The sequence below is a fragment of the Ptychodera flava genome, chromosome 6, assembly GCF_041260155.1.
Source record: "Ptychodera flava strain L36383 chromosome 6, AS_Pfla_20210202, whole genome shotgun sequence".
Lineage (NCBI taxonomy): Eukaryota > Metazoa > Hemichordata > Enteropneusta > Ptychoderidae > Ptychodera > Ptychodera flava.
The window spans coordinates 10,463,482-10,490,371 of NC_091933.1; the positions used below are offsets into that span (position 1 = coordinate 10,463,482).

At 39.7% G+C, this 26,890-nt stretch overlaps 1 protein-coding gene across 1 annotated transcript; it reads left to right on the forward strand.

The window, feature by feature from the left end:
* Window positions 1-522: 522 nt before the first annotated feature.
* On the forward strand, window positions 523-26,650 carry LOC139134187 (plexin-B-like). The gene is made up of 8 exons (XM_070701100.1): window positions 523-1,576; window positions 2,060-2,236; window positions 2,617-2,748; window positions 3,401-3,501; window positions 24,371-24,503; window positions 25,118-25,277; window positions 26,020-26,116; window positions 26,506-26,650. Exons 1-8 carry the CDS (start codon window positions 1,574-1,576, stop codon window positions 26,648-26,650), a joined length of 948 nt encoding a protein of 315 aa, XP_070557201.1. The 5' UTR covers window positions 523-1,573.
* Window positions 26,651-26,890: the final 240 nt, after the last annotated feature.

Consider the following 26,890-nt stretch of genomic DNA (forward strand, 5'->3'; position numbering starts at 1 on the left):
TCGTATTACGTCATTGTCGATACTGGGGCTGAAAACAAAACTAACGAGTTATCATTACCACATGATTTTGCATCCCTAAGCAATCGCGTGTAAGGCGTTTAGCATTTTGAAGATAATAATTCTTCGTTTCCAAACAGAAATGATTGATGCTCATTTTGTTGTTCTATACATAAATGTTCCAAGACGCCTAAGAAAGAAAGAAAACCCGTGGTTGTAGTTGTGTGGATTAATGTACCTGGACCCAACGTTCTTTTAATTACTGTCTCATTGTAACCACGTCAATCACTCTGACGGGCATGATTTGTTTGATAGTCGACTAGGACTATTATTGGTATTTGGATACAAAATCGAATACGCTGTTGGTCTCCATAAAGAGTGAAATGTTGCAAGGTTAGTTACATCCAGTGGATCTGTAACAGTCGAAAACTCTGTAGATACTATATATGGCAACACGAAAGTGTTACAGCCCATACCCGAGAGAACACTTACCTTATTACATGTACAACAATTTTTCCCTACCACAGACTCCTTAGCTGATACGTAATCCATCATGAGGCCCTCTACGACACTGTTTGTACTGTTTATAGCTGTCTCTGGAAGTCACTGTGTTGACCAGTACAAGGTTGGAAACTTCATAGATGCCCACTCGAAGGGATTTGAGCATATGACTATTCATATAAATGGCGATGTTTACGTAGGCGGTGTGAACAATGTCTACAAACTGAACAGTGACTTACAGCTGCTGTACAACCAATCAACAGCAGGGCCAATGGATGATGTAAGCGATAACCATAACAAGATTCTTGCCATCAATTTCGTCGCCGACAATGTAGTGGCGTGTGGAAGTTACCGAGGTGTTTGTGAACTTCGTCGTGCAGAAGACCTGGCGTTCATAGAGTCCTCAGATGTTCATGTTGCAGCACAGACTGCAGGTGATTCCACCGTCGGCATTGTCGCACCAGGCTATGGTGGCGAACAGATGCTTTACGTCGGAACAACCAGTACGGGAATTGGGATTGGTCGACCCCTTGTCAGTGGGAGGCAACTTGATAGTTTAAATTTATTCGACACATTCGGTGGCTCCAATTTCGGAACAAAAATATATGTTGCAGCAGTTTGGAGTTCACCATGACTTTACAATCAAATATTTGTTCGCATTTCCGTACAGACACTTTACTTACTTTGTCAATACACAACAATTAGACCCGTTAAATCCTAATTCCGAACGCGTGTCAAAAATTGCTCGAGTTTGCCACTACAGAAGTTGGAGCTATTACAATTCGTTTACTGAAATAAGATTAAAATGCACCAACGATGACGGATATGTCATACAGGCTGCTTATCTTTCAAGACCAGGATCGGATTTAGTCAATGAACTATCACTCGATGATGAAGAAAAGATTCTATTCACGGTGTTTACGAATGAGGAATCTTCATCTGTGATTTGCATGTATAAAATGGAAAACATCTCAACAGCATTCTCAGAAGCCGTGAGGAATTGTATAGAAAATATGGAGGATATAACTCACCTTATACTGTCCGTTACCTCGATGGTGTTTGTCCCGGTAATTCTATGGTAAGTTACAAAAATATGCATTAAAATTGATATGATTTGACAATAAAAATAAACATATGTTGTAATCGAAAGCATGGCTCAGCGGGAGGTTCTAATAAGATGATATCATCATATTAATGACAACAAATACTTTATTTTAGGTAAAAAAAACATACTGTAAGATTTAATTAGCCTAAGGGAAGGTTTCGAACTTATATCACAAAACGTTCGTTAATTAAACAAGTACCGGCGAAAATAATTTCAGTACTTCACAGTTTTTCTGGATTAAACTGTAACTATTTTGCTGGTGTATAAGGGCCATTACCATTGGTCTACAACTTGAAAGCACTGATTGAAGTTTATTTCAATTTCCTTTAACACTTCATGTTACTTTACCGTTCATGTACACTCAAGCAGTGAGCAGTGCATGTATGTCGAATCAACAGTATCATACATCGGCTGATAAGCTAGTGCAGTTAATATCCCGAGCCCAATATCTTTCAGTATTTTGAGTGGGAAGATTGCGTCGCGCGACTTTACAGATATGCAAATGACGATTCACCCGTGCCGTGTGATACAGTGGTAGAACACGCTGATGCACTGGTGATGTCAATAGCAGTTACCATAATTGAAAGGCATACAGTTGCATTCCTTGGGACAAACGATGGACGCTTGATGAAGGTAAGCGGCAGGTTGAACCCAGTTCAATGAAAAAACCCAAAACCCCTTGATTCAATGGAATCCATTTCTCAGTTCCAAGTCAACAGATGGAAAACTGCAATTTTCAAAAACAGACAATTATAAGGAAAATAATTCTTCATAATATTAGAAGATTCCTTTATGTTGATTAGATTACCGGACTCACTACCGTAGGATGGTGAGTTCAATACCTGGTAAATTCAGTGTAATGGACACTCTGTAGGCGCACTGTTACTTCGAGACTCCCGCATGGTTTTAGGACGCCTGATGAATCCCCGCCTTTTTCAGGCCTATCCTGGTCATAGAACTCTAGCACAGTATTGTCTTTACAGGATTGAAAACGAAATGTTTTAATTTTCCAGGCACATATTACGTCAAGTACTCAGTCAAATATCTATGAAGAACTATCCATTGCTGCGGGTGGTGGTAACATTTTGTCAGATATGGACTTTGATGCAACTCATAGGCACGTTTATGTGCCAACAGCCAAAGAGGTGAGAGTTTTAGGAATTGAGACTAAAGATAGCGAGTAACCACAGATGACAAAATGTTCAAGCCTTGTTCACAATGGAATGCAAAAAGCAAGTTTTCACGTGACTTTATCTTATACCAGCGTTGAACTTTTACGGTCTTATGAGTGGCCATTAATACAAGTGCGACAGACGATGGATAACTTGAGGGCCAGAGAGAATATTTTTACGCTCCAAATTGATGTTTCCAAACTAAACAGGCAGTAAGAATAATTTGCCAACTTTATCAATTTTCCGATATCATTCAACCGCCAAGATAAACAAAGCCTAGTCTTCAAACGGTAATTTTTATGACAAAGACACATACTCATTTAGGGACTATTGCAAACAGTACTATAAACCGACAACTTTCATTTTCAGTCGTAAGCATCAAACAGGTCGCCCCAAGCTATACACGAGTTTATAAAGGCATACTTTTGGTTGTAATCTAAAAGTATTAGTATAGAATAGCTTGTGAATTTAAAATTATTAATTTGGAGACAGAATGTGGGGCACTCAGGAAGTACAAACGTATTGTAGTTATTGTTCACTGCGTTATCATAATGAATCATTATAAGAATCTACCTTCTGACCTTACTCTAACAAGTAATTAAAACACTTTCGATTTCACATTTAGGTTCTAAAGATAAAAGTTGAAGACTGCAGTCAATATGAAAACTGCACTGCGTGTTTTGGGTCATTGGATCCATATTGTGGATGGTGTACACTGGAAAGAAGGTAAACAAATAGCGCAAGGATAGTCGACATGTACTGTCAGAGTATTTGCTAGTTCACTAATCATTTAGGAGCTTGTTAAAGATTGTTGTGTTGCACAACCTTTGCGAATTTCTACCACTCACAAAGGCCATGTAAAGAAACTTCTTTCTTTGCCGTCCTTGGATTTTTGATAAAAACCAACCAGCCATGCAGCCAGCAAAAAACCCACCAAAAACAAACACAGAAAAAAACACAACATAGATCAATCGCATAAACTTTGACTTTCCATTGTCACAAATATTAAAAACTCAACTATTACATTTACAATGCAGTGATTCTTGTGCTCTGCAATAAGCACTTTGATTGCTTGGAAACACAAGTTGTACTTGTATTAGTACAACAAGTATACTAAGGTGACTGTGAGTCTGAACAAATTTTCCATAAACAATAGCAGTAAACACAATACAGTGTGATAGTAATCGACTGGTTGTGTTACGAAGTCAAAAATAGTTTGTCTCTGACGTAGGTTTATGCACTAGGTGGTCATAGGCACCAGCAAAATTATCAATTAAAATAACAAGATCTAAATTATGAATACAAAGCATATTTGCGACAAATGCAAAAGAGATGCTAATTACGTATTAGGAGGATGTTTACGAAGTTTGGACGAAAACAAGAATATATTTGAATTATATTTAGAATGATGAAGGTAGTCAACACTTAATGAAGGAACATGAGAATTTCCCGTGATGGATTTGCAACGTGTCACAGTGACATTTTAATATTAATTGTGACATGTAAATTTAAGATCGAGACCTGTATTGATGTTTACGATTGGACGTAAAATGTTATCTTTAATTCATATCTCACGTATGAATAAAGCCAACCTTAAAATAACATTTAAAATCCTATCGAGAAAGGGAATACAAAGGACAAGAGTGAAAATACAACAGACTGAACAGGAGGACAGACAGACCAAAGAGAAGTCCGAGGCATTTAAAGAGAGAGGAGTATCTTGGGTGATGGCGGCTGTCAAGCTATGTAGTACCAACGAACTTTAAACATCTCGTGTAGCCATTTAAAAATTACCAGTACCTCTCAGCAAGCCAAGGCGAGGCCATGAATAAAAGCAGGTCAAGACGATATAACGAGATAAACAACACGAGAAAAACAAATAGTAATAGCTGTTTTGACAACCTGTACACTATGAATTTCAAAATGTTGGGTAGAAAAAAATTTAAAGTGTTCTTTCAAAACCTGAAATTTCAAATATTAAACTGCAAAGTTACTGAGTATAACAGTAGTAAAGAAAACGTGGACAACTGGGATGAAGTAAGAATTTTACACCCCATTTTATTCATTTATCTACATGAAGCGAAGGAAAAATTAACCATCCATGTAACTAAAGTATAACCCTGACCTATATATGAACTCACGCACGCTGGCGCAGCAGTGCATTGTCCTGAACTAAGCGGGGAAATTCCCTGCTGAGTCATTCACATTCCAAATGGAACTTGCGCAATACAGTAGCTATGACTCACCCCCACTGAGCAAAACAGAACGACATTCTATTCTCTCTCTCATTTGTTAGATAGATTCTGACTGAGCCGTACCGGAGCTCTTACAAAGACCCGTATCGGAACAGTTCCGAAGGTGCGGGTCTCGTTTCTGGATGTGAATTTTATCTGCTGGCTGGTCCATTTTCACTATGTTGGAGTCGTCGGAACGAGCGGAACCATAGGGATGTTGCGCAATACCCCTATCAGAAAAGGGATGTTGCGCAATACCCCTATCGGAACGTTTTCAGGCAGGAACTTTCCAGTAGGGAATTTCGCAATACCGCTTTCGCAATACCGGACTTCAGTTGCTTAGTAACTTGTGATGTCATGTTCAATGTCTGTCATTCTACAGTTTTCAGAATTTTTTCTGAATCTAACTTTCATATCCATTCAATCCATAATGTCTTAGGTATCGCTCCAGCGGCGGACTAAATCCTTCTTGTTTTTGAATTTCTAGCGCCTGATGAAATATGTCCTGAATAAGTTCTGACCCCGGAGCCTCTGTTGTTGCGCCTTTTTCTTGTATTTGTGTAAGCAGCTGTTTATATTGAACGTAATAATGTTTATATTTCTCTCGCCTCTTTGCTACACCCGTTTTCCCTTGTATCACATCAATAACAACACCTGGTATAGGAGTTAAGGCTAACAGTACCGGAACTGTTGGAATTGCTGCTATGACAGCAGAGCTTACAAGAATTCCCTTAGTAATATTGAGAGCCATATCAATTCGACCCATTAATTTGTAACTTCGTCGATATGCAGCACTTGTTCTTTCTATATAGTCGGCCAATTGTTCAACGCTTTCAACAACTGAGATGTGCATTTTTTTTTTACTGTATATGTAAGGGATGATAAAAAATAATTGTAGTAATATAGAAAGACAATATGGCAGAAGGAGGAGAAGATATACCACTCCAGGATTTCGATGATGCAAATTTAAATGATGATGACGCTACTGCTGAAACATTCTTTATAGAAGATGATAATGCCCTTGCAGAAGTCGATCCTTACCGGGATAGCTCAAGCGCGCGGAGCCCGCAGGTAGATCCTTCGACTAGATATAGAGTAACAATTGAAATACTAATGGCTAAAGAATTCTTAGATAAGAATAATATTACTGATGAAGCAGCACGAAACGAATTATTTTTGAATGCAAGATTAGGTATGGAAGCTGTATTATAAAGAACTCAGGCTATCAAAACTTTCAGGAAGTGGTTTTAAATCGCTCAAGACAGTAAAAAAAGAAGCAGGAGGATATGAATTTGTAACTAAAGTATACAGTAAGACGGGGGACAGCGCAGAGCCTGAATATGTGAGTCGTGCATTGTATTCTGTAGATGTGGAAAACGATAAAATACCGGCTGAGAAGATGACCCCAGAAGACATGGGTATATACAAAGATAAACTGACAGAGTTATGCTTCTGGTAATGCAGACAAAATACAAGCTTTTGAAATAAATCGAACAATGGAACAATCTAAACCCAGAATATAGAGCTATTAATGATGAATTAAGGATTGCGAATATGCGTATTAGCGACCTTAACAATGAAAAAGTTAAAATAAGGCTAGAGAAAAGAGAAGTTGAAAAACAGTTAAGGAAATTCCTGAAGATCACACCCAAGGAAAAGAAAAAGCCAAGAAACTACTAGCTGAACTCATAACAAGAGAAGCTAAAATTGACAATCGAATTGAATACGAAAATGGCAAGATCAGTGGGGCACGTGAAAGACTGGCGTCGACTAGGTCTCTTCGTGATGTAATTTCCGATCCAGAATTGTCACTCAGGCTGAAGCTGACAGAGTTATTTAAACGAAATGGTATTACAATCGCTGCAATACTGACTGCCCTTGGAATGACAATATCAACAATTGCCCTGGCTGTGACTAGAGGAGGAGGGGGAGCAGGGGGAGCAGGGGAGGAGGAACAAACGCAGGAGGTTCAGGTCCGCCCAAAGTGTATACAAAAGCGAAAGAAATTGTAAAGCAATTTGGCGAATGGTTAAAAACATTGGCCGCAAAAAGTGCTGCTGCAATACCAGGTTTAATCGGCTCCCTCGTCAGTTTTCTATTAAAAACAGCAGGATCGGTTGTCGGATTTGTCGGAGAACAGCTATGGATATTTTTAACTGGTTTAACATTAGTCATTATAAATAAAATTATGTATTAATATATGACACCCCTACGGCATCAACATGTTTGGTGAAAAGAATATTGCAAAGTTTCTTTCTAAAAATAAAGACCTGTTTGGTTTCTCCGTCGAATTGGAATGGTGCAAACTCCGGCGGGTAAATCGACATATCCTTCGAGCAAATCCAGGTGTCCGACTCAAAGATGATAATCTTTATCATAACATTTTAGCTTTCGTGAAGGAATGTCAGAAGACTAACTTCTTTAAGCGACTAGAATTCATAAACGTCTTTCAGGAGATTGACAATGATGAAATGGAAGTCCAACATCTCCAAGAATATTGGGTCCTTCGATTGATTCGCGACACAGGCAATCGATTTATCTTTCAGTCAGACGGAAATATTTACGTAAAGATGTGATTAATTTTCTTTTTTTTCTTCTACTATATACATTACACACGAAAAATGGGGTACGATAGAACATTATCACCGACTTTCACCAACCGAATACCGAATGGAACAAAGTCAGAAAGAACTCATCACGTGATTGCTCATAATCCAAGTGAGGCAGATCCAGGCCAGACACTTATCATACGATGTCCAAAGTTAGAAAGCGGAGTACTCTTAGTTCCAGATACTTTCGACCTGGTTTTTGATCTCGAAGTAATGGGAGGTGGAACTACCCGAGTGGTACAAAATGTTGCAAAAATTTGGTGGAGCGTATGAAACTCACATTTGAGGGTCAGACACTTTTCGATTTGAATAAATATAACCTTATTGAATGTTATCGCGATCTCTTCAAACATAAAAAGGAGAGATCGAACATGACACTGTATGGAATTCAGAACGAAAATCTAAGAAAATTGAGAAGCGGTTCGGCCGATGCAGATGCTGCCGTTGTGGGTGATAATTTACTTTTTGACACATATAAAACAAAATATGCTATTCGTCTCACTCATCCCTCATAACAGGCCATGGAGTTGCATATCCAAAAGCGTTAGGGAGTCATATTGAATGGGAAATTACGTTGGCACCCGCCCCCCAATTACTTGTCAGTAATAAACTGATTACAACCAATTATAAATTAAAAAACATTCAAATGGAATACGAGACAATTTCTGACCTCAATCTCGCGAGGTCAACTGCTGGTTATTACAACGGTGGAAAAAGTTACCTTTACGAGCATATACATTATTTTAGAACATCCCATTCAAAGAATCGGACACGGTTATCAATGAAAATATAAATGTACCACGACGTAGCATTAGAGGTATCGCTATACTCTTCACTAAAAATCAGAATCAGTCAGAACTGAACAGTGAACTTTTCTTTAACCCATCCATTGAATCTGTGTCTGTAATGATTGAAGGCATTGCAAATAAAGTGTACGCTCAGAAGATGATACCAAGACAATTTTGGAAAGAAACACGACGGTATTTTGCTGAAGATAAAGATTGGTGTGAAATTGATATAGATGAGGCCGATTATTTGAAGAATAAATTCTGCCTGTTTATCGATCTGCGTAGCTTTAAAGATATTGAGTTTCATGGAAATGGTTTAAAAGTAATGAACACAAAGGACGGAATTCAACTTGAGATCCTGAAGAAAGATACCGCGTGGAGTGGCGACGACGCTCACAATGATAATATATTTGCCCACATTTATGTTATCAGTGATGCCCTAGTCTCTATTGAAAATAGTAGATTAATGTCTTTACAATTTTAAACCGTAACCATGACCCGTCGTCCGTCCTATCGGCCATGTTTCTGCCAGCCATTCGCCCGTGTCTGGATTGTATAGCTGCACACGTTTGATATCATTTGGCGCCATCATGATTTTACTGCGCTTTTCACTACGGATTTCTCCAGCCTTTTTCCGTACAAACTGTACAAACTGTGCCGGCTCCGGCTTCTTCCCAGTTTCAAATAGATCTTTATAATCTTCAAAGTTCAAATGTTTTCTAACACAAACATCTTTCACCCCTTTATTTTTTTTCGTCTCCGAAGTTGGAGTTCGAAAAGCATACACTTTCGAGCGTATGCCGACAAAATCAAGAATAGGTTCACCATTCAACTCATCTTTAAATTTACCTATCACTTTTTTATTAATCTTCGGAAAGTTGGGGGCGGGGCCGCTCATCCCACTAGTATCATATATAGACTTCTCACCATTCTTTTCAACATCTTCTCGGACTATATCATTGAAAGTTACGTCCGGGTCCGGGGAGGGTATTGGTACACTGTAAACAAAACTGTCAGTATCCATGTAGGCTAATCGTATTCCAGGGAACTGGGCCCGAAAGTAATTGTAATGCGTCTCATACATAAGCAGCTTAGAAAGTTCCAGTACTGCGGCGCCGATGAAAGCTGGTTTTACATATCTATGCTCATCCGTTTTCAGTTCCAGTAGGGCACTGTCGCAGGAATCACCATCCTCTTCGGAAGTTATGAAAGTTATATGTTTCATCTTTGGATTATACTTCTGAATCTTTTTACGTCCACTATCCGTGCCGTTCCAGTCCGAAACAAATTTAAAGTCTCTGTACTTTCGAACATCTTCTATTGTCTTACCGAACATTGCATTATTCATCAGCTTATAGAAATTCTTTTTCAGAAATCTTTCTCGTCCTCCCCTTTGCCCTCATTTTAGTGTTAAAGTCTAATATATTTCGCGAGACATGGAGCTTCATCGAAAGCAAGCACCCGATAAATCTTTTTCAACCGCATTCCCATCCGAAGATAGAATTCCAGCAACTTGTAGTGTAAGACGTATCTCTCTCTATCCATCACACTTGTAATCAGTCGACCGCCCTGCCTCGGAAATTCATAGTGATGCGGTGCTAATGGCAAATCGCTGTGTTCTTCATGTAATTCGGCTGGGTATTCTAAGTCTACTTCTAGAAAACTTGGTGGAAAGGTGGCGCCAGGTCCCCACGCTCCGCCAGCTCCGCCGGCTCCGCCTCGGCCCCTTCTTCCCATTCCTCCCACTCTTCCATCGTCATCCAATGAAGTCCGCCCGTAGGCATTGCCTGACTCATTGCCCAGCCGTAGAGATTGTTTGCATCGAGATATTTTATTTCGGTCACCGGCTTCTCTGGATCGTAATTCCCGCCGGCGGGGCCAGCGTAAGCCGGATGATTTGTCTGTAAATAATGAATATTACACTGGCTGATGCCGCCTCGAATTCCCCGTTGTACGAAAGTCATCTGCTCAGCATCTTGAATGAGTTTAAACTTATTACCCGTGTAAAGTAACATAGCATCCCATGTCAAGCCAGGCGCTGACATATAGTGGGCTGGATCTAACTTGTACGCTTCTAAACATGTGTCACGGAAATTTTCAAATATATTTGCAAGAAGTAGAACGTCAGTCTCACAATAGAATTCCATATAATCACGAATCGTCTTACATCCAACTTCGTCCCATACTCTTAATGCATGTTCGTAATCAGACTCAGAAATCCCCTCTTCCGTCAATTCGCTATAAAATTCCCCCCTCTCCGGGAGCTGGTCTCTCCCAGTCTGTCAACCGAGTCTAAATATTCGTAGGGGAAGAAACCTTTCGCCTTTGAATGTCCGGGTACGAAAGTGGGGCCGCCGTCCACCCATCCTCCGGCACAGTTTTTGCCAACTTCGCCAATGACCCCATCATCAGCTGAGCACTGTCCATAAACTTTATAGAAAAGAAACGTTTCTTTATCTCCCTCTTCCCTCCGGCAACAACAATTGAGGCGTGAAAAATAATGTTTTCGAGAGACCCATAATTCCTCCATTGCTCGTCTTAGCTATAATTTTAGGCTCTGGTCCGGAACCCCCATCATCTCCTTCGGTAACGATTTCATGTAATTCTTTCAAATAAAAGAACCATCGTATCCCTTGAGGTTGTGAAAGTAGATAGGAATGGTTCTCGACGGCCGGCATCCTTCGCAATAGAAGGTCGCCTCCTCCTTCACTACTCGGTATCCTGCCGGCTCTCCACATGCAATACAGACTGGATCACATCCGTCGCGCCGGTAATTAGAAGGATCCCTCATCGGTATTATTTTCCAATAATACGATTTAGAATAATACTCGGCCCGTTCTTTCATATCCTTTAGAAAGTCTGTAACACAGGAGAGACCTGTGAATGTTCTTTTACCATAAACAGTGGGTCGGCCCGGGCCTCGTTCCGAAGGGCCCCCCCACCCCCGTTCCACCATAACATACGAAAGACAAATTGGAATGTGTCGGCCGGTCCCCTTCTCAATAATTGCCTCAGTATCTGCATAGACGACGTAGGGAGAAGGAACCTTCTTCCGATGTCCTTCAAATTGACACACTTCCTTAGGAAAATCTGGCTGGGCAGTGTCTGTTCCACAGTATACCTGATTTTTTTTCTAATTCTTCTGTTGACTTAAAACCTCTTTTACAAACCATACAAATACACTTCCGTCTGCGCTCATTCTTTCGATTAGTACGAGAATTACGAAGGCGATTTTCCGCAGTAATTGGTACGAAGTGAGAACGGCCGCCGTCTTCGCCAACTATCAGTAAGATATTTGCTATTTGATTCCTATCGGCTTCACCTTCGACTCCGCCAGGGGCACTATATAACACAGTTATGTCGGATGGGGAGCGGATCATTTTCGTAGATCTGAAATACTTGAAGTTTGATGCCTGGATTTTGCTGCTCGAAGCGCCTGAATACAGTCAGATCGGCGGGCGTAGGAAAGGGAATACCTTCCCAACAGTAGTCAGCCATAAATGGGGCGTACGTATTCCATTTTCTCCTTACCTGACCACATTTCTTTTCACGAAACTCGGGGTCGGCCAACTTTAAACTTGCTACGATGGCGTATTGAAAACAGTTCTCGCTGCCCGAAGGTAGCACCAGATCGCTAACACAATGCTTATTTTTTAACCATCTGGGAAGTTGAATCCCAGCCCCCGGGCCAGCCCCGAGTAAAACTTCTACTAGAATTACTTCAAAATTAAGTATCTCCTCGAGAACGAGACCAGAACCCTCAACAGCTTCAATTGTATCAAGCATACGATCGTAGCGATCTATTAATTGTTGCCCCACATCCGATCCCGATCCTCTTACATCTTTTGTGTATGTATCATTTAATTAACATACAATGAACGCGGTTGTGTATTACCAGTTTTCGGATCCGATAATTTGACTTCCATTTCGGTATAAACAGAGTACATCTTTCGTTCCGAATGGACCATACCTTCAATATCCACCAGTTCCCCGATATCCTTGACTCGCTTGACTTCAGGAAATTCTTTTCGTAAAACTGCTCCCTTGAATGCTGTATGTAATCGACGGGCCATAATAATCTTTATGATATATACTATCCTAAAAATTTTTAAAATGAAAAAATAATTATTCTATGATAGGTCATCAAAATCCACTATAATATTTTTGGCAGCATTTATTTGTTTATATATCTCGCCTAATCTTTCTAAGTCGACTAGTTCTTCCGCATCTTGAATTTCTGGTTTATTAGGCGCAGCACAAAATATTAATCTCTCAACAGTGAAAGAAAGAGCACGCTTACTTAAGCGCGGTTTAAATGCTAAGAATTCTATCTTACTACCTTTTCGGATATTACGAGGTACAATAGCAGGATTTTCTCGGATTGGCAATGGACTCACTGTTTTAAAACCGCAGTCAATTTCTTGAACCATATCAATACATGTAGCGAAATCGTGATTTCTCCCTCTCCCTCTTTTAAACTGAAATTTAAAATACGCAACTGGCTGCGCCCCGCTCCCTCGCTTCTGATACACTTTAGATGGATTGTAAAATCCGGTAGTATTCTTGGAGTGAGCGGCCAGGCTTGCAGCATAACTTTTAGCAGTGCTTGCATCGAAACTTTCACCTATGGTACGAATATTATTAAATCGGTAAACTTTTGAAGACTCGGTTGCCAACGAACACACATTTCATCGCATGTAGCAGGATCGTTGGATCCATATTTAGGTCCGATGTTGAAAACCACTTCTAGCTCACTGTCTACATATATAATAGGATCTACCAAAGATTCACCAAATATGAGTTTGCCGTCACTGATTTGAATATTCTCTTCTCCGGTTTCAAGTATTTTTATTGCAGTTGAAATAGAAAGGATTGTCATTGTCTTATCGTATATATCTTAATAAAAATAATTTAAAAAAATTTTTTCTATGATATAGTATCCTAAAATGTCATACATATTCATAAATGGACCAACTGGAAAAGGTAAGAGTTACGATGCAATAAATTTGGATCCGTATCACGTACCAGAATTTGACACTAGTTTTTCCAGCAACATTGCCGACTTTTATAATGGGCGTGTCACCCACGTTTCGATTGCCGATTTTCAGAACCAGTTTATAGAACATACGCTTAGTTTACAATGTCAGGCTGGGAGGAGGAGGGAGGAGGGGGGCCTCCCTTCAGAACAATACATTATTTGTGACTCTTCCATAATTCAACATCTGACTTTTTCTCGAATCCGGGGCGTTTCCACGGAGTGGGAAGAAAAAAAGATTGTTTCTAGAGCATTTGACCATTTACACAGTTTCATTATCATATTCAAAGATATGCCCTGGGATTATTGCAGGCGGAATGTGTTGACTCGAGCCAGGTCGTACGAAATAGCCGCCTTAGAAGAACTAGAAGAGATTCACAATAAGTTCAAACAGACTTTCTTAGAAATTTGCCACGACTACAGGCTTCCATGTTTGGTAATTCGGAACGCTCTTACCCCCCTCCTTCTCAAGAATATACTTAATCCAACAATTGATACCGAGACAGTCGGACCAGTAGAATATCCACGAGCTTTTGACTTTGGAATTGCATGGAGCGGCGGCAGCCAGGGATTTTTAATAGACGGTTTCAAGGAGGAGGAACTTGAAAAAGCGTACTTCCCACCTGGTCAAGAACAACTAGAACAACCTCGAGTCTCACTAAAGAACCTACACAAACTTCTTAACGCTTGTGAATCTGTGTGTGCTTATAATGCTTCGTTTGACCTACGAGCACTTGACATTATGAAACCCTACGGTTCTGTAACACCGGACTTTGAAGTTACTTGTCTATGGCTCATGTCAGTTGTGTACATTATACTTCAACCAGAACTTATCGATAAAGCTGAAAAAGGGGGACTCGAAAGAACGGACTGTGGTAACATGAGAAGTCGTTTTGAAGATCTTGCAAACTTAATATTTCAGGAACCGAGTTACCACCTCATCCACATACGGCCGAAAAAGATGCACTAAGTGAACATTACTTACGACAGTACATGATAAATACTTGGCCAGGTGGGGGGTGGAAGTGGGGTGGTAAACTGACACTTTCGGCTTTCAAGAAATTAAGACTTTTTCCATGGTACTTATTGAATAACTTTCGTAAATACTTACGTTAGTACTTACGTAGTACTTGACAAGTACCATGGACAGGAACTTACGTAGTACTTGACAAGTACCATGGACAGGAACTTACGAAGTACTTACGTAGTACTAATAACATTTTCCTCTGGCTCCCAACTATTGAAACTTTCTGGATAACCTTTCCATTTTATCAGATAATATTTCTTTCCTCTAATTTTTTTCGTCTTCAAAATTCGTTCTACTCTGTACAGCTCGTCGCGTTCTGAAGGTGCGCTCTGAAGTTCATCGGAGTAGAAAGTGCCGAGTATTTCCTCTCCATTCAGATCTTTTATTTTGTAAACTGGTGGAGTTCCCAAGCCAGCTGCGTACACAACTTTTGAAACTACGAAAATCTCCTCTGTCCAATTTGGTAAATATCCTTTCTTGAAAGTGGTCTTGTATTTTGTAATTCGGACACGTTCTCTCCCGGCTTGAATTCAGGGTTGGCTCCCCCGGCTGCCAACTCAGGACCGAATAGTGTATAAATGCCTGCCAATCGTTCTCCTCTGTTACGTCCCTGGGTTTCATTTTGATACTTCCGTGAACGGTGTTATTGTAATTCTCGAGAAGTGTGGGTAGAATGGGGAGCCAGGAACGTGTCTGTTTATATGTAAAGTATTTCCACATCATCGTCTTAAGAGTCCGATTAAAACGTTCAACGACGCTAGCTTTTTTGTCACTGTAGGTGTGAAACCAGTGAATTCCCACCTCCTCCAACCACCCCTGCATTTTTCGATTAGTAAATTCCCGCCCCTCATCTGTCTGAAGTTTGTCGGTCTTCTCCCGGATTTCTAATCATGTCTTGTAGCGCCTGCAACGTATCATCTGCCGTTTTTGACTGTATCGGCCTAGCCCATGCGTATTTACTGAGCACATCGATTACTGTTAGCATGTATCGAATGTTACGGTTCTCTTTTGCGAACGGGGGAGGGAATTCCACGAGATCCGCTTGCCATTGAGAGTCTATCGATGTTACAAAAACGCGCCGGCCGCCCGGGAAGGCACCCCCATGAGAACGAGGTACCGGTTTATGTAGATTATAAGTAAGCTGAGTTTTTAACCAGTCCTGTACCTCTTTCTTGGTCACTTTCAGTCCGCTGGCCCGTGCTGCGTCATACAATTTTTGTACACCTCCAAAACCAGTTTTCGGGTTGTAATATAATTCTCTAAGAGTACCTTCGGTAGAACCTTCGGGCGCAGCCATAATTGCTATATTATACGAATAATTTTATGTCGTACGGATTCCGTAAACGAAATACTAGTTTACTGAATGGCCTACTTTTCAATTGCTTGATTAGGCCACGGCTTCCCGTTCTGACACCTCCATTCCATATTCTTTTATAATAGTTTTGTTGTCTATCTTGTTCGGTGTGTAAAATAGTACTAACATCTGTATGTTTTCCCTAAATGGTTTACTAATACTAGTATATTGTTGAGTCAGAACCCAGACAGATAATCCGTCATGTCTTGCGCTGAAACCAAGTTGGACTAAAACGTTACTGCGCTTCTTCATATCTTTGGACGAGGCGCAGTCATCGAGGATTATTAAAGTGTTCGTTCCAGCCCATTCTTTATGCACGTAGGTTATGTATCATCCACTGCATCGAGTCCGACTGGAAATATAAACACATTATCATCGGTGAAATGAATCTTCTATTATACGCTTTATTATTCATGAATGTTGGGCAAATGAATATCACATATTCGAATTTCCTTAAGTACGGACCGGTGAGGAGGTCCAACATAAATTCTGTTTTGCCAGAATATGTCGGTCCAGTTATAATCATGTTGAATGGTGGGGTTACGTATATTGACATTTCCTCTGGATCTATATAGTTAGTGACTTTATTCCAGTACCTACAATAGTAATGAATATTGCTAAAGATAACAAACCAATTTTACCATATTCGTGAATAGGGTCTGCAGATGCTGCCCGTTCTGGGGAGGGGAGGGGAGGCCCCCGAGTCGTGTCATTGTGAGGTGGTGGTGACTCTCCGGGCTCGTCCTGCCACTTCACGGGATCCTCCCCTCCTTCCATCTCATGTATAGCACTTTCTCGAACTTCCGTGTTTATATCACCATTCACCCCGAAGGTCATAGATTCTGTTGCGTATTGCAATTCATTATTATAACCTGAGATTGCCGGGCCCGAAAGGATGACCATCTCAGACGGCAAGAGAAGTAAATTGGGTGAGACTGCCATATCAAGTTTGACACCAGTATTCATTATTGTGTCTTGATATCGCCTATAACTGATTACTTTGTCAGTATTGCGAATTTCATCTTCGAGGAGAACGCCGAATTCTTTTCTTACTTGCTCTGCGCTGCCAGTATCACCCACAATGGTACTACGAATATTCGCTTGTGCGCCAAGTATGCAATATACGTAGGCTTCAAGGCTTTCATTGAGGCGAGCGAGACCGGCCTTTGTTAGTCCGGAGTCTCCTGTCAGAGGGATGAAACTATTATATTGTCCCTCCGATCCATCATTTCGGAAGAAATAGTAGTGCGGTCGTTCTTTGTCGGACAGTACATGTTTTTTCTTTCCAAAAATGGTATGTGTATAGAAAACGCCTCCGTCGGAGGAGAGGAAAAAGTCCCGACCGTTGTATATCGCTTTTGGCTGTCGAACAGGCCCACGATTAGTGTAATATTCATATCCATAACCAAGACCTTATTTTGACCTTTTCGATAACGAAAGTCGGACTTCGTTGGACTTATATTTCCAAATTCAGTACAGAGAAGTTCATATTGGACGAGATTGTACGAATTGTCGCCCGCTTTGAAGGTGGGGGTATCGTCTGGAAGTGCAACTCCCATTTCGTGAAGGATACGACGTATTGTAAAATATACATGGAAACGGCAGAATGATCGTATTTGGGGCGGAAATTTCTTATCAAAGAGATGGGCGAATGATATACCACAACCAGTCGTGCTGCACCATACAGCGAAATTCAGTTGCTGGTCCCAGTATTTCATGTTTGGGCCGCCCAGCCAGACATTACTTTCTTTCGCTGATCGATGAGTGATTACGTTATCTTTGAACACATCCCGAGGATGAAAAGTAAATTTATCTGTCGGCGTTACATATATTTCTAAGTCCATGAGAATAGGTTTTACTCCCCCGTCCGGTTTGGAAGGGGGGGTATCAGCATGCTGTACTGTCGGTACGCTCGTCTTATTCAATTGAAAAGCAACTGGGAATAAGTCTGTACTCATTATTCGTGTTTCTATATACATATAGATTTAAATGGAGGAGAATTTTCCCGGAATCCCTGTCGGAATCGTTCTGTTAGGGGTACTAACATTCCAGACTATGTTAATACTTTATTTCGGATTCAGGTTTAAACGAATTTTTTATTTTTTAGTAAGAATAGATAACATACTGCAAACAATGGAGAATTTAATAAAGTCATCAGCAGCGGCAAATATGGCAGCGCATTCCGAAGGGGCTTCGGCGCCTTCGGTGCCTTCGGACAATAATCAATCCATAATAGAGACAAAACGTGAAAAAATACTCTGTGTCATCGCAAGTGGTCAAAGTAAGTTATTTTTGGTAAGGAGTTTACAGTTAGAGAAGTGGAAACATGGAAAGATGAATTCATAACACGAGCCTTTAAAGTCTATGAAGCGAAATACAGTTCTCTTATAAGTGATACCATCACTCAAAGTTTCATAGATCTAGGAGCCCGTGCAATAAGTCAGGTAGTTCCAATCGATGATCGAGATAACTATGCCACTGATCTTAAAAAGGATTTTATTCTAAACAGTGAAATAAAACGATTATCAGGACGGATAGCCTACACATGGGGGCCCCTGATTGCTCTAATTTCCACCGGTTTAATTACGGGTAAACATTTAAATTTTAAAAAAATCGGTTTTAATATAGTACCTGAAATAAATGGATTCAACTTCACCGACTCAGCAAACGGAAACGACGACGGGGCCCACACCGGAAACGGAAACAACACTCTACCACCGACACAGCGCAACATAGAGAAAATTTCGTTACCGACGAAGCATCCAGGGAGAGTTTGCTGGGGCAAGAAATTAGCGGAATGGAACAGGCAAAACAAGGAGAAGAAACTAAAAGCATGAAGGGGGAGGGAGGGGAGGGGGGGACTGATGCGGTAGCGACAAACTGTATAAGCCTACCGCCTACAATGAAAGAACAGTGTGATAATAATTCACGCTGGTATAATAAATGTTATCTTGTTTTAGGAATTGTGGGAGTTTCATTGACTGCATTAGGGCTATATTGGGGGCGTGCTCGACATACCCCCTGTCCCGTTAATCGATCGAGTCCAGATCGGAAAGATCCTCCCCAGAAAGCGAAAAAAACAGAGCACGTAGCAGCTCCCTCCGGAACAGTTCCGACAGGGGAGGGGGAGGGGGAGGGAGGACCCAGCTCCTCTACATTGTATGAGATGGATTAACTCCCCATATTTTTTATTTTTATTTTTTATTTTATATACTAGTCAGCAATCATGGATATTAAAACAGTTGTAAACACAATGTACGATGGTATTGTAATCGCAGGACTTGCGATGGGATATCTTATGATCTCCAGCAAATTTCTGAAAATAGAGGTTGGCGATCCAAGTCGACCAAATTTAACTCGCTTGGCAAAATTAGGCGGTGCGACTGCTGCCGCGGTTGCGACCAAAGATCTCCTTGAACAGAAAAATATTATTCCTGCAGAACCTTATACTTCGTAATAATAATATTCATCGAACATTTATACTTAGTAATATATACAACGTACAACGATGATCATTTGGATTGAAAGTCAAACAGGTGAACCTGTTACTGTTAATTTTTACCCTTGTATTGACACGACACAGTTTACGAAGATAAGACTGCTAGAGTGTGGACTATATAATTCATGGCATAACATAACATCGACGAATAATGTAATAAAATATCAAGAAGGTGACCAACCGAAGAAGACTAAATCAATACGTCCAGGTAACTACAATATCGATACGTTAAACAAAGCAATCGGGTTGAAGCAAAAATTAATTTTGAAAAACATCTGCCGACAAACCATGTTTATCTAACTTTGGCTAAAGATATTAAAGTCTATTTCAATGCAACAGGTAGCTTCGCCAACGTCGTCGGCTTTTCAGATAAACCTGAGAACAACCCAGTTATAAAAAGTACTATGAGCCCGAAGAAAGTGGATTTCTTAACAGTCACTAAATATATAGTTCATTCAGATGTAGTCGATGTTACTGGAAATTATGTTTCATTTGGTTCGGGTGCCTCCGGAGGATACATACAGGGGAAAGTATCGAACTGTTTACAAATACTTCCCATCCGGGATACGAGAGAAATAAGTGAAAAGGTTACTTACGATTTTAAAAACGGAGCAATTTCTATGCCATTGAGAAAAGGGGGAGATTACATGAATTCATTCGTATCTGGATAACGGATCAGATGGAAACATGATCGATTTCAATAACTGGCCAATTAGCTTTTGTATTGAATTATTGTAGTCCCGAAGCGGGGCCGGTGTAACCCTATCGGAAGATAAACAACCCACGACCAATCCTCCAGCAATATATATCATTTCATATTTCTTTTGCTCAGGACTGGGTTGATAATAATCTGAGAATTGAACTGCCCCTTCGGAACGGCTTTGCACCGCTTCTGCTTCTTCCAGGATTTCTGCATCTGTATCTCTTAACTCAGCTGCAGCATGTGCGTCCTTTGCCTGATTTTCTCTTTCCCAGTCAGCCTGTAGTAATCTTTTTTCTGACCAGACGTTGCGATCATGTTCAAATTTTTCTAATGCTTTATCATGTCGGACCTTTTCTTCAATAAGAGCGTCACCATTCCCAGAAAGCTTTTGTCCGATAATATTTCCTCCTGTGAATGCCGTTGCATTTAATACAGCACCGAGAACTGTCATTCCTATAGCTGAAGCCATGATTCTTAGTTGTATATTACAAGGTATTATTTTAATTTTCACTGTATATAGGTCCCTACGGAGTATGTCTGATCCAAGTGGCTTCGGTCTAGTACAATTCGTATGCAAAATCTTGAGCTTGAAGATCTGAGTGATGTTAAAGTTAACAATAATACTAAGATGGCTGCTAATCATAATAAGGATTACGTCCTTCGTTATAAAGACCGCGAAAAATATTTCGTTTTAGCCAATGCCGCGGCGCCACCCCACGAACATGCTGTAGAATTTTCCGAACTTAAAGACATTGATGAAACTGTAATTGACGCCACAAAGGCTTCGAATGATTCTACTCCTTTTGCTCTGACATGGGATTCGGCTAGTCAGAAATTCATGCCTTATAATGTGCCGCGTAACATCTTAGATATATTGGGTAGTGAAATTGCAGGAGGTGTTGCTGAACCACCAGGAACTCCAAATGTTATTTATTTCGATAGCAATGTTAACAAGTACAAGTTGTTAGATTTTCGTAGTTGGCTTACTCCTACGAATCCATACATTGCACTTCTTGGTATAACCGATTCATCTTAAAATTAGTCCTCTTAATACAATAATGAAGGCAGATAATACATTAAGAAGGTGGATAAACGAGGGGGAGAATTATTGCTCGTATACAGCTAGCGGAGTTCCAGTTAGATTATTTTGGGATACAACTTTAAAGAAACTGGGTCTTAAAGTGTCGGTGATGAGGCAGCTGTTCTCACTTTACAGACTGTAAATCAACAGATGACTGATAATATGAAAATACTTCAACATGGTACAGTTCTCATTAGATGTGTAAAGTTAGCTACTGGAGATGAATTTGACGATTTGGTTGGATATTATGCTATGAAAACAGATAACAGAACAACTTGTGATATTATCATAAGTATTGATAAAGATCGGGGAGGGGGAAATGAGTATTGAATGTTTTGTTGGTGGGAATAGAATAGAGAACGACTTAGGAACTACATTTGTACGTAAAGATAAAAGAGTGAACACTTTAGATATCAGTACCATTCATCTGAAACGACTCATTTTGTTTGAAGTAATGGTCTTTCGTCATATTTTAAGTTCAGAGGAAATTACTAAAATTTTATCTATCGGGTGAACAAGTTAACTAGAGTCGTTCAGAAAAAATTCCACAGAAACCTATCGGAACGATTTTCTGAAAACTGTAGAATGACAGACATTGAACATGACATCACAAGTTACTAAGCAACTGAAGCCCGGTATTGCGAAAGCGGTATTGCGAAATTCCCTACTGGAAAGTTCCTGCCTGAAAACGTTCCGTAGGGGTATTGCGCAACAGTTTTCTGATAGGGGTATTGCGCAACATCCCTATGGTTCCACTCGTTCCGACGACTCCAACATAGTGAAAATGGACCAGCCAGCAGATAAAATTCACATCCAGAAACGAGACCCGCACCTTCGGAACTGTTCCGATACGGGTCTTTGTAAGAGCTCCGGTACGGCTCAGTCAGAATCTATCTAACAAATGAGAGAGAGAATAGAATGTCGTTCTGTTTTGCCCAGTGGGGGTGAGTCATAGCTAGTGTATTGCGCAAGTTCCATTTGGAATGTGAATGACTCAGCAGGGAATTTCCCCGCTTAGTTCAGGACAATGCACTGCTGCGCCAGCGTGCGTGAGTTCATATATAGGTCAGGTTATACTTTAGTTACATGGATGGTTAATTTTTCCTTCGCTTCATGTAGATAAATGAATAAAATGGGGTGTAAAATTCTTACTTCATCCCAGTTGCCCACGTTTACTTTACTACTTATAACAAAGTATGTAGTTGTCACTCTGAAAACAAATGCTAAAGATCTTGGTAAAAGTTGAAACTACTGCCTCTTTCATACATTAAAAATTTGTAGTAAGAAGAGTGGGTAGCTGAAGAAATCAAAATAGCCTTGAGTACAAATCTTTTTTTAAGTGTCAATAAATACTAATTCTGAGCACTGTTCCTGTTGAGTTAAATGCTCCATTAGCTATTCATTCTGAATTCTGTGCATCAACTACTTTTTACCCGACTTCCTACAGCGCTGATCTCGATGTCACGTTTGTTACTAATATAGCAGCACGCGCGACATCGGACACCGCTGCCTGAAATTCGGACAAATTTTGTTGTTGCATGCGCGGTTGTTGTTGCAGCTTAAAGTCTGAGCCATAAATTCATATGAATTAGTGTGACTTTTAGTATGCATTGTAACACTAGCAGGTTTTATTTTCATCGTTCTTGCGGAAAATGCGGACAAATATTTATTTTTGCATATTAATGAAAGAAAAATGACGTTCAGTGATCAGCGTCGCTATTGCATACTAAAATGCTAAATATTCTGGTTATCAAGACAGCCAATGACGACTTCTAAAATTATCCAATCATTTGGCAGCAGAAAAAATGTTCAAAGTATCCGCGTAAGAGCAACTTTAACTGCGAACGTATTCAACAACGAACATTTCACGGTACCTGCTTGTCCTTGTGCAGATCCAATAAAGCTGATGGAAATTCAGTCTGTTCCTTATTTGAAGCCAAAACAGTCAAGAATTGTTTGCGCTCGATCTTTTATGGAGACCAGAACAATTTTCACGCCCTTCGGCCGACATGAAAACTTTGAGGGGGAAATCAACTATTGAAATGATCGATCGATCGTCGGCTACACTGGTTCGCTACGACAGGAGGTGCAAATGTACACTTTTACGATAGGTAGTCTGATTTGTATCGAAACGATCGTGCGACATCTGCCTTTTTTACGACATTTGAGTAAACTGCTGCGTGATGACACTCTGAATATGTCATTTGCGGACAAAGAAAGGGAACAATGCGCCGATTTTCGAGCAGACGATCTGTGTTTGTTTTTCAATTTCGGCTAAAACCTACCCGCACGCGGACGGCAACAAAGAATTTATTTTACGACGCCTAATCGCAACCTAATCGCATCCAACGTCTTGTTAATCTTTGATACTTGGTGAATCAGTTCTAAGCCGTGTCAATTATCTGTACAACATACACTACACAGGACTTTGTATATCTGTAATGGCAGCTTGTTTGTAAACGTTTTAAAATAAATTCTCTGATGGTCTAACGTTTGTCCGGTGTCTTTGTGCTAAGCGACTCGTCACACAGTAGTGGTTACCTTGAGTTAAATTGTCATAAAACAATAGGTTACAGAATCGAATACGCAGATTCAGCATGCGACTAGTGGTGTAAACAGGACACAATTTTAGAGGCAATTCCCATGACTTTAACACTGCCTGCTGCCACACATGTATAGTCCTAGTCTTCCACTACATTTTAATTGAGCGAACATCATACTTTTGCTTTCAATTGAATTGCATTTCTGAAAGGTGAGAGTTTAGATAAAATCTATGCAATTCAGAGAACACAGCTGGTCGATATTAATCTGGGATACTTAGTGTGAATATGCAAGATTTCTCAATTTACGAGAATCCACTGTTTTTTTAGCGGCAAACGATACATGACAACTTTAAAGGTATACTGTCACCTGTTCCAATTTTGCCAAAGTTACCATGGAAAGAGAAAATCTAACAAATCACAGATTTTGAGCGGGTGGCCGCTTTAAAAAACACATGGACATTTTGAATACTAAGGAACGCCCCTTTGACTATATATGGGCATATTTAGATTACAGGTGACTGTATACCTTTAACTCCGTCGGATAGTTTTCTATTTGGATTATCTGTCAAAATTATCATATCAGCCAGATAATTCTATATGAAAGAAAGAGACAGACGAATCTAAGACATACAAATTGAAACACCATGGCTTCAAGTATCAAACTAAAAAACACAATACATATTTTGCAAACTTTGCTCTATTTTACGATTGCTGTTGTGTAGGTGTTCAATGTATTCGGAGTGCCCCCGTTCAAATACAACATCAAGATGGCTGGACGTGTTTTTCAAATCTTCCTGCATACTCATTTCTAATATTGATCCAGCAAACAGCATCCCAATAACGGTTAATCAACAGGTATGACACTTCCCTTTATAGTTTGTGTTTTCCTAGTACGTCTTATCCTGTAGTTTGTAACATGCTTTATGCTTAGGCCAAGATATAAAGTATAGATTTTAATGTATGAAAGCGAGTAAGGACAATTCTACAATGATATGTGGGAGTATCTTATGATGCAGCGTGCTTCGACTCTCAAACTTACAATCGTAGATAATTATTGTTCAAATATTATCAGCATTTTCCATTGTGTTAAATAACGAGGCTGTTTGATTGATATTTAAATCTCAGTTATTGTAAAATTTGACGAATGTTTTCATTCCCTAGAGAGCTATTACAGAAACAGGAGATATTAGATTCGAAATGTAGCTATTTTTAGAGGCGAAGTATAAATGCGCTTTGACTTTTGACTTTATTATGTCAGATGAGGCAATTGTTTAAACTTGCAAACACCATACTCTTGCTACCTTGGAAAGGTAAATTTAGTTCGATTTAGCTATAAGGCCAAATATATATAAGAGTACCTCGCATGATTTTACTTCAATTACGATTACTGTGGGATCTCTACGGTGCCACGTAAATATTTGAACCATTTTTTTAAATGGAAAATTTTCAATATGATGTTCTTTTCCAAGATTACACTGACTGTCGTGGAACTGCCAAGTCTATTGAACCAACATCAGTACAAATGCGTATTTGGTGATATTTTTATGGATGTCGCAGAGAAATATGGTTCGGACTTAACATGTGATACACCTCATATCGACCAAAGACCAGATATCCCCGAAGGTGCAGGTAAATATTTGTTTATTCTTTCCACCCAATTTCAACTTTACCCACTCTTAGACCAAGAAAATTATTGGCGTGAATTATTTACTAAATGCGGGTTAAAATTGATTCAATTTGTATTTACATAATTATACGCACCTAAGATACCTAAGATCATTGACTTAAAGTCAAATTAATGAACTTCAGGCAGTACCCTGGTAAACTTTAAGTACATTGCTAGAATCCATGAAATCACTCCAGAGCTTATTATGTTTGTAGGGAAGTAATGCCCTGATCATCCAGTGCTTAATATGCCTTTGTTGCAATTACAAATGACAGGAATTTGCACACATCAGTTCTTATTTCCACAGGACTAAAGACGTCAGATTCAGCACACTGATGACTGTCAAAATTTCATTTCATTTTTATCACGAAAAACTAGATAGCCCGCTTAGAAAACTTACATTGACCTATTCAAAGAATGCATCAAACCAACTACTTTAAAGTAAAAAAATCATCCCGCATTTCTGTGCCTGTTAATACACCGAGTCTCAAGCAGTCCTACATTTGTTGTTGTATCTTAACACACAAAGTAAACGTATGCTTATCATGGTCATACTGCAAAAAAAAATATCTTCAAAATAGACAATATAGTCTTACAGCGCAGCTCAATTCCTATTTCTTCTATACACCTGTCAACATTAAACTTACATTTTCAACCAATTTAAAGAAAGCCGGCACCCAATTGTTTTCAAACCATCTTTTTCAGATCATGTAAAGGTCCCCTTGTACGTGGAAAGCACGGAAACGGAGAAAAAGTTTGTGCAAAGCTACTTTCACTTTTACGACTGCTCATCACATAGTTCGTAAGTTTGCTATACCGTTGTTTATACAGAACTACATGTAGACGCATCTTATATTGACGAAACACATGATCTCTTCATGCCTAGTATGTTAATTGTTTGATATGTATTTTACTTTTAGTGTTTGTATTTTTGTGCATTTCAATTCTCAGTCATGCCGTACTTTGCTGATTGATATACAATAAACCACAATTACTCATGTGATAGATCAGCGTTGAAGACTTGCAATCTACGCGACTACTCTAGCTGTGCGAAATTAGAACCCCTGTGATTCACTGCAATCAAAACATATATAACAGTCAAAATTCAAGTAATTTGTTGAACTCCTTGATTATCCCTGGAAATCTTGTATCGCATTTTTCTTTGTTTGTACCTGTTTCACACAATTGTAGGTGTTCTGATTGTGTGACGAGCGATTGGGCGTGTAATTGGTGCGTCTATGAAAACAGATGTACCCATTACCAAGAAACGTGTCCTGAGGATGATCAAACATCTATCGTGATTGGAACAAATGTATGCTCACTAATTAATAAATAAAAACACTTTCAAGATTAGAGATTGTCATCAAACCAATTAAACGAAAAGAGAAAGGCAAACATCAAAAGAATAAGGAAACAAGTTTCCCCGAAAGCTGTTTTACACTTGGTACTATTATCTTGTGATTTCGAGGGAAGGGGTGTAGTGAAGCTACGTTTATTGGTTGCGTTCATACATTTATTTATTTATTTATTTATTTATTTATTTATTTATTTATTTATTTCGACCTCCAACACAGAT

Bases quoted from the DNA above. Each gene is read 5' to 3' on its own strand.
- LOC139134187 (XM_070701100.1), top strand. The intron at 2,237-2,616 runs GTAAGCGGCAGG...TTAATTTTCCAG, and splicing joins ACGATGGACGCTTGATGAAG to GCACATATTACGTCAAGTAC. The intron at 2,749-3,400 runs GTGAGAGTTTTA...TTTCACATTTAG, and splicing joins ATGTGCCAACAGCCAAAGAG to GTTCTAAAGATAAAAGTTGA.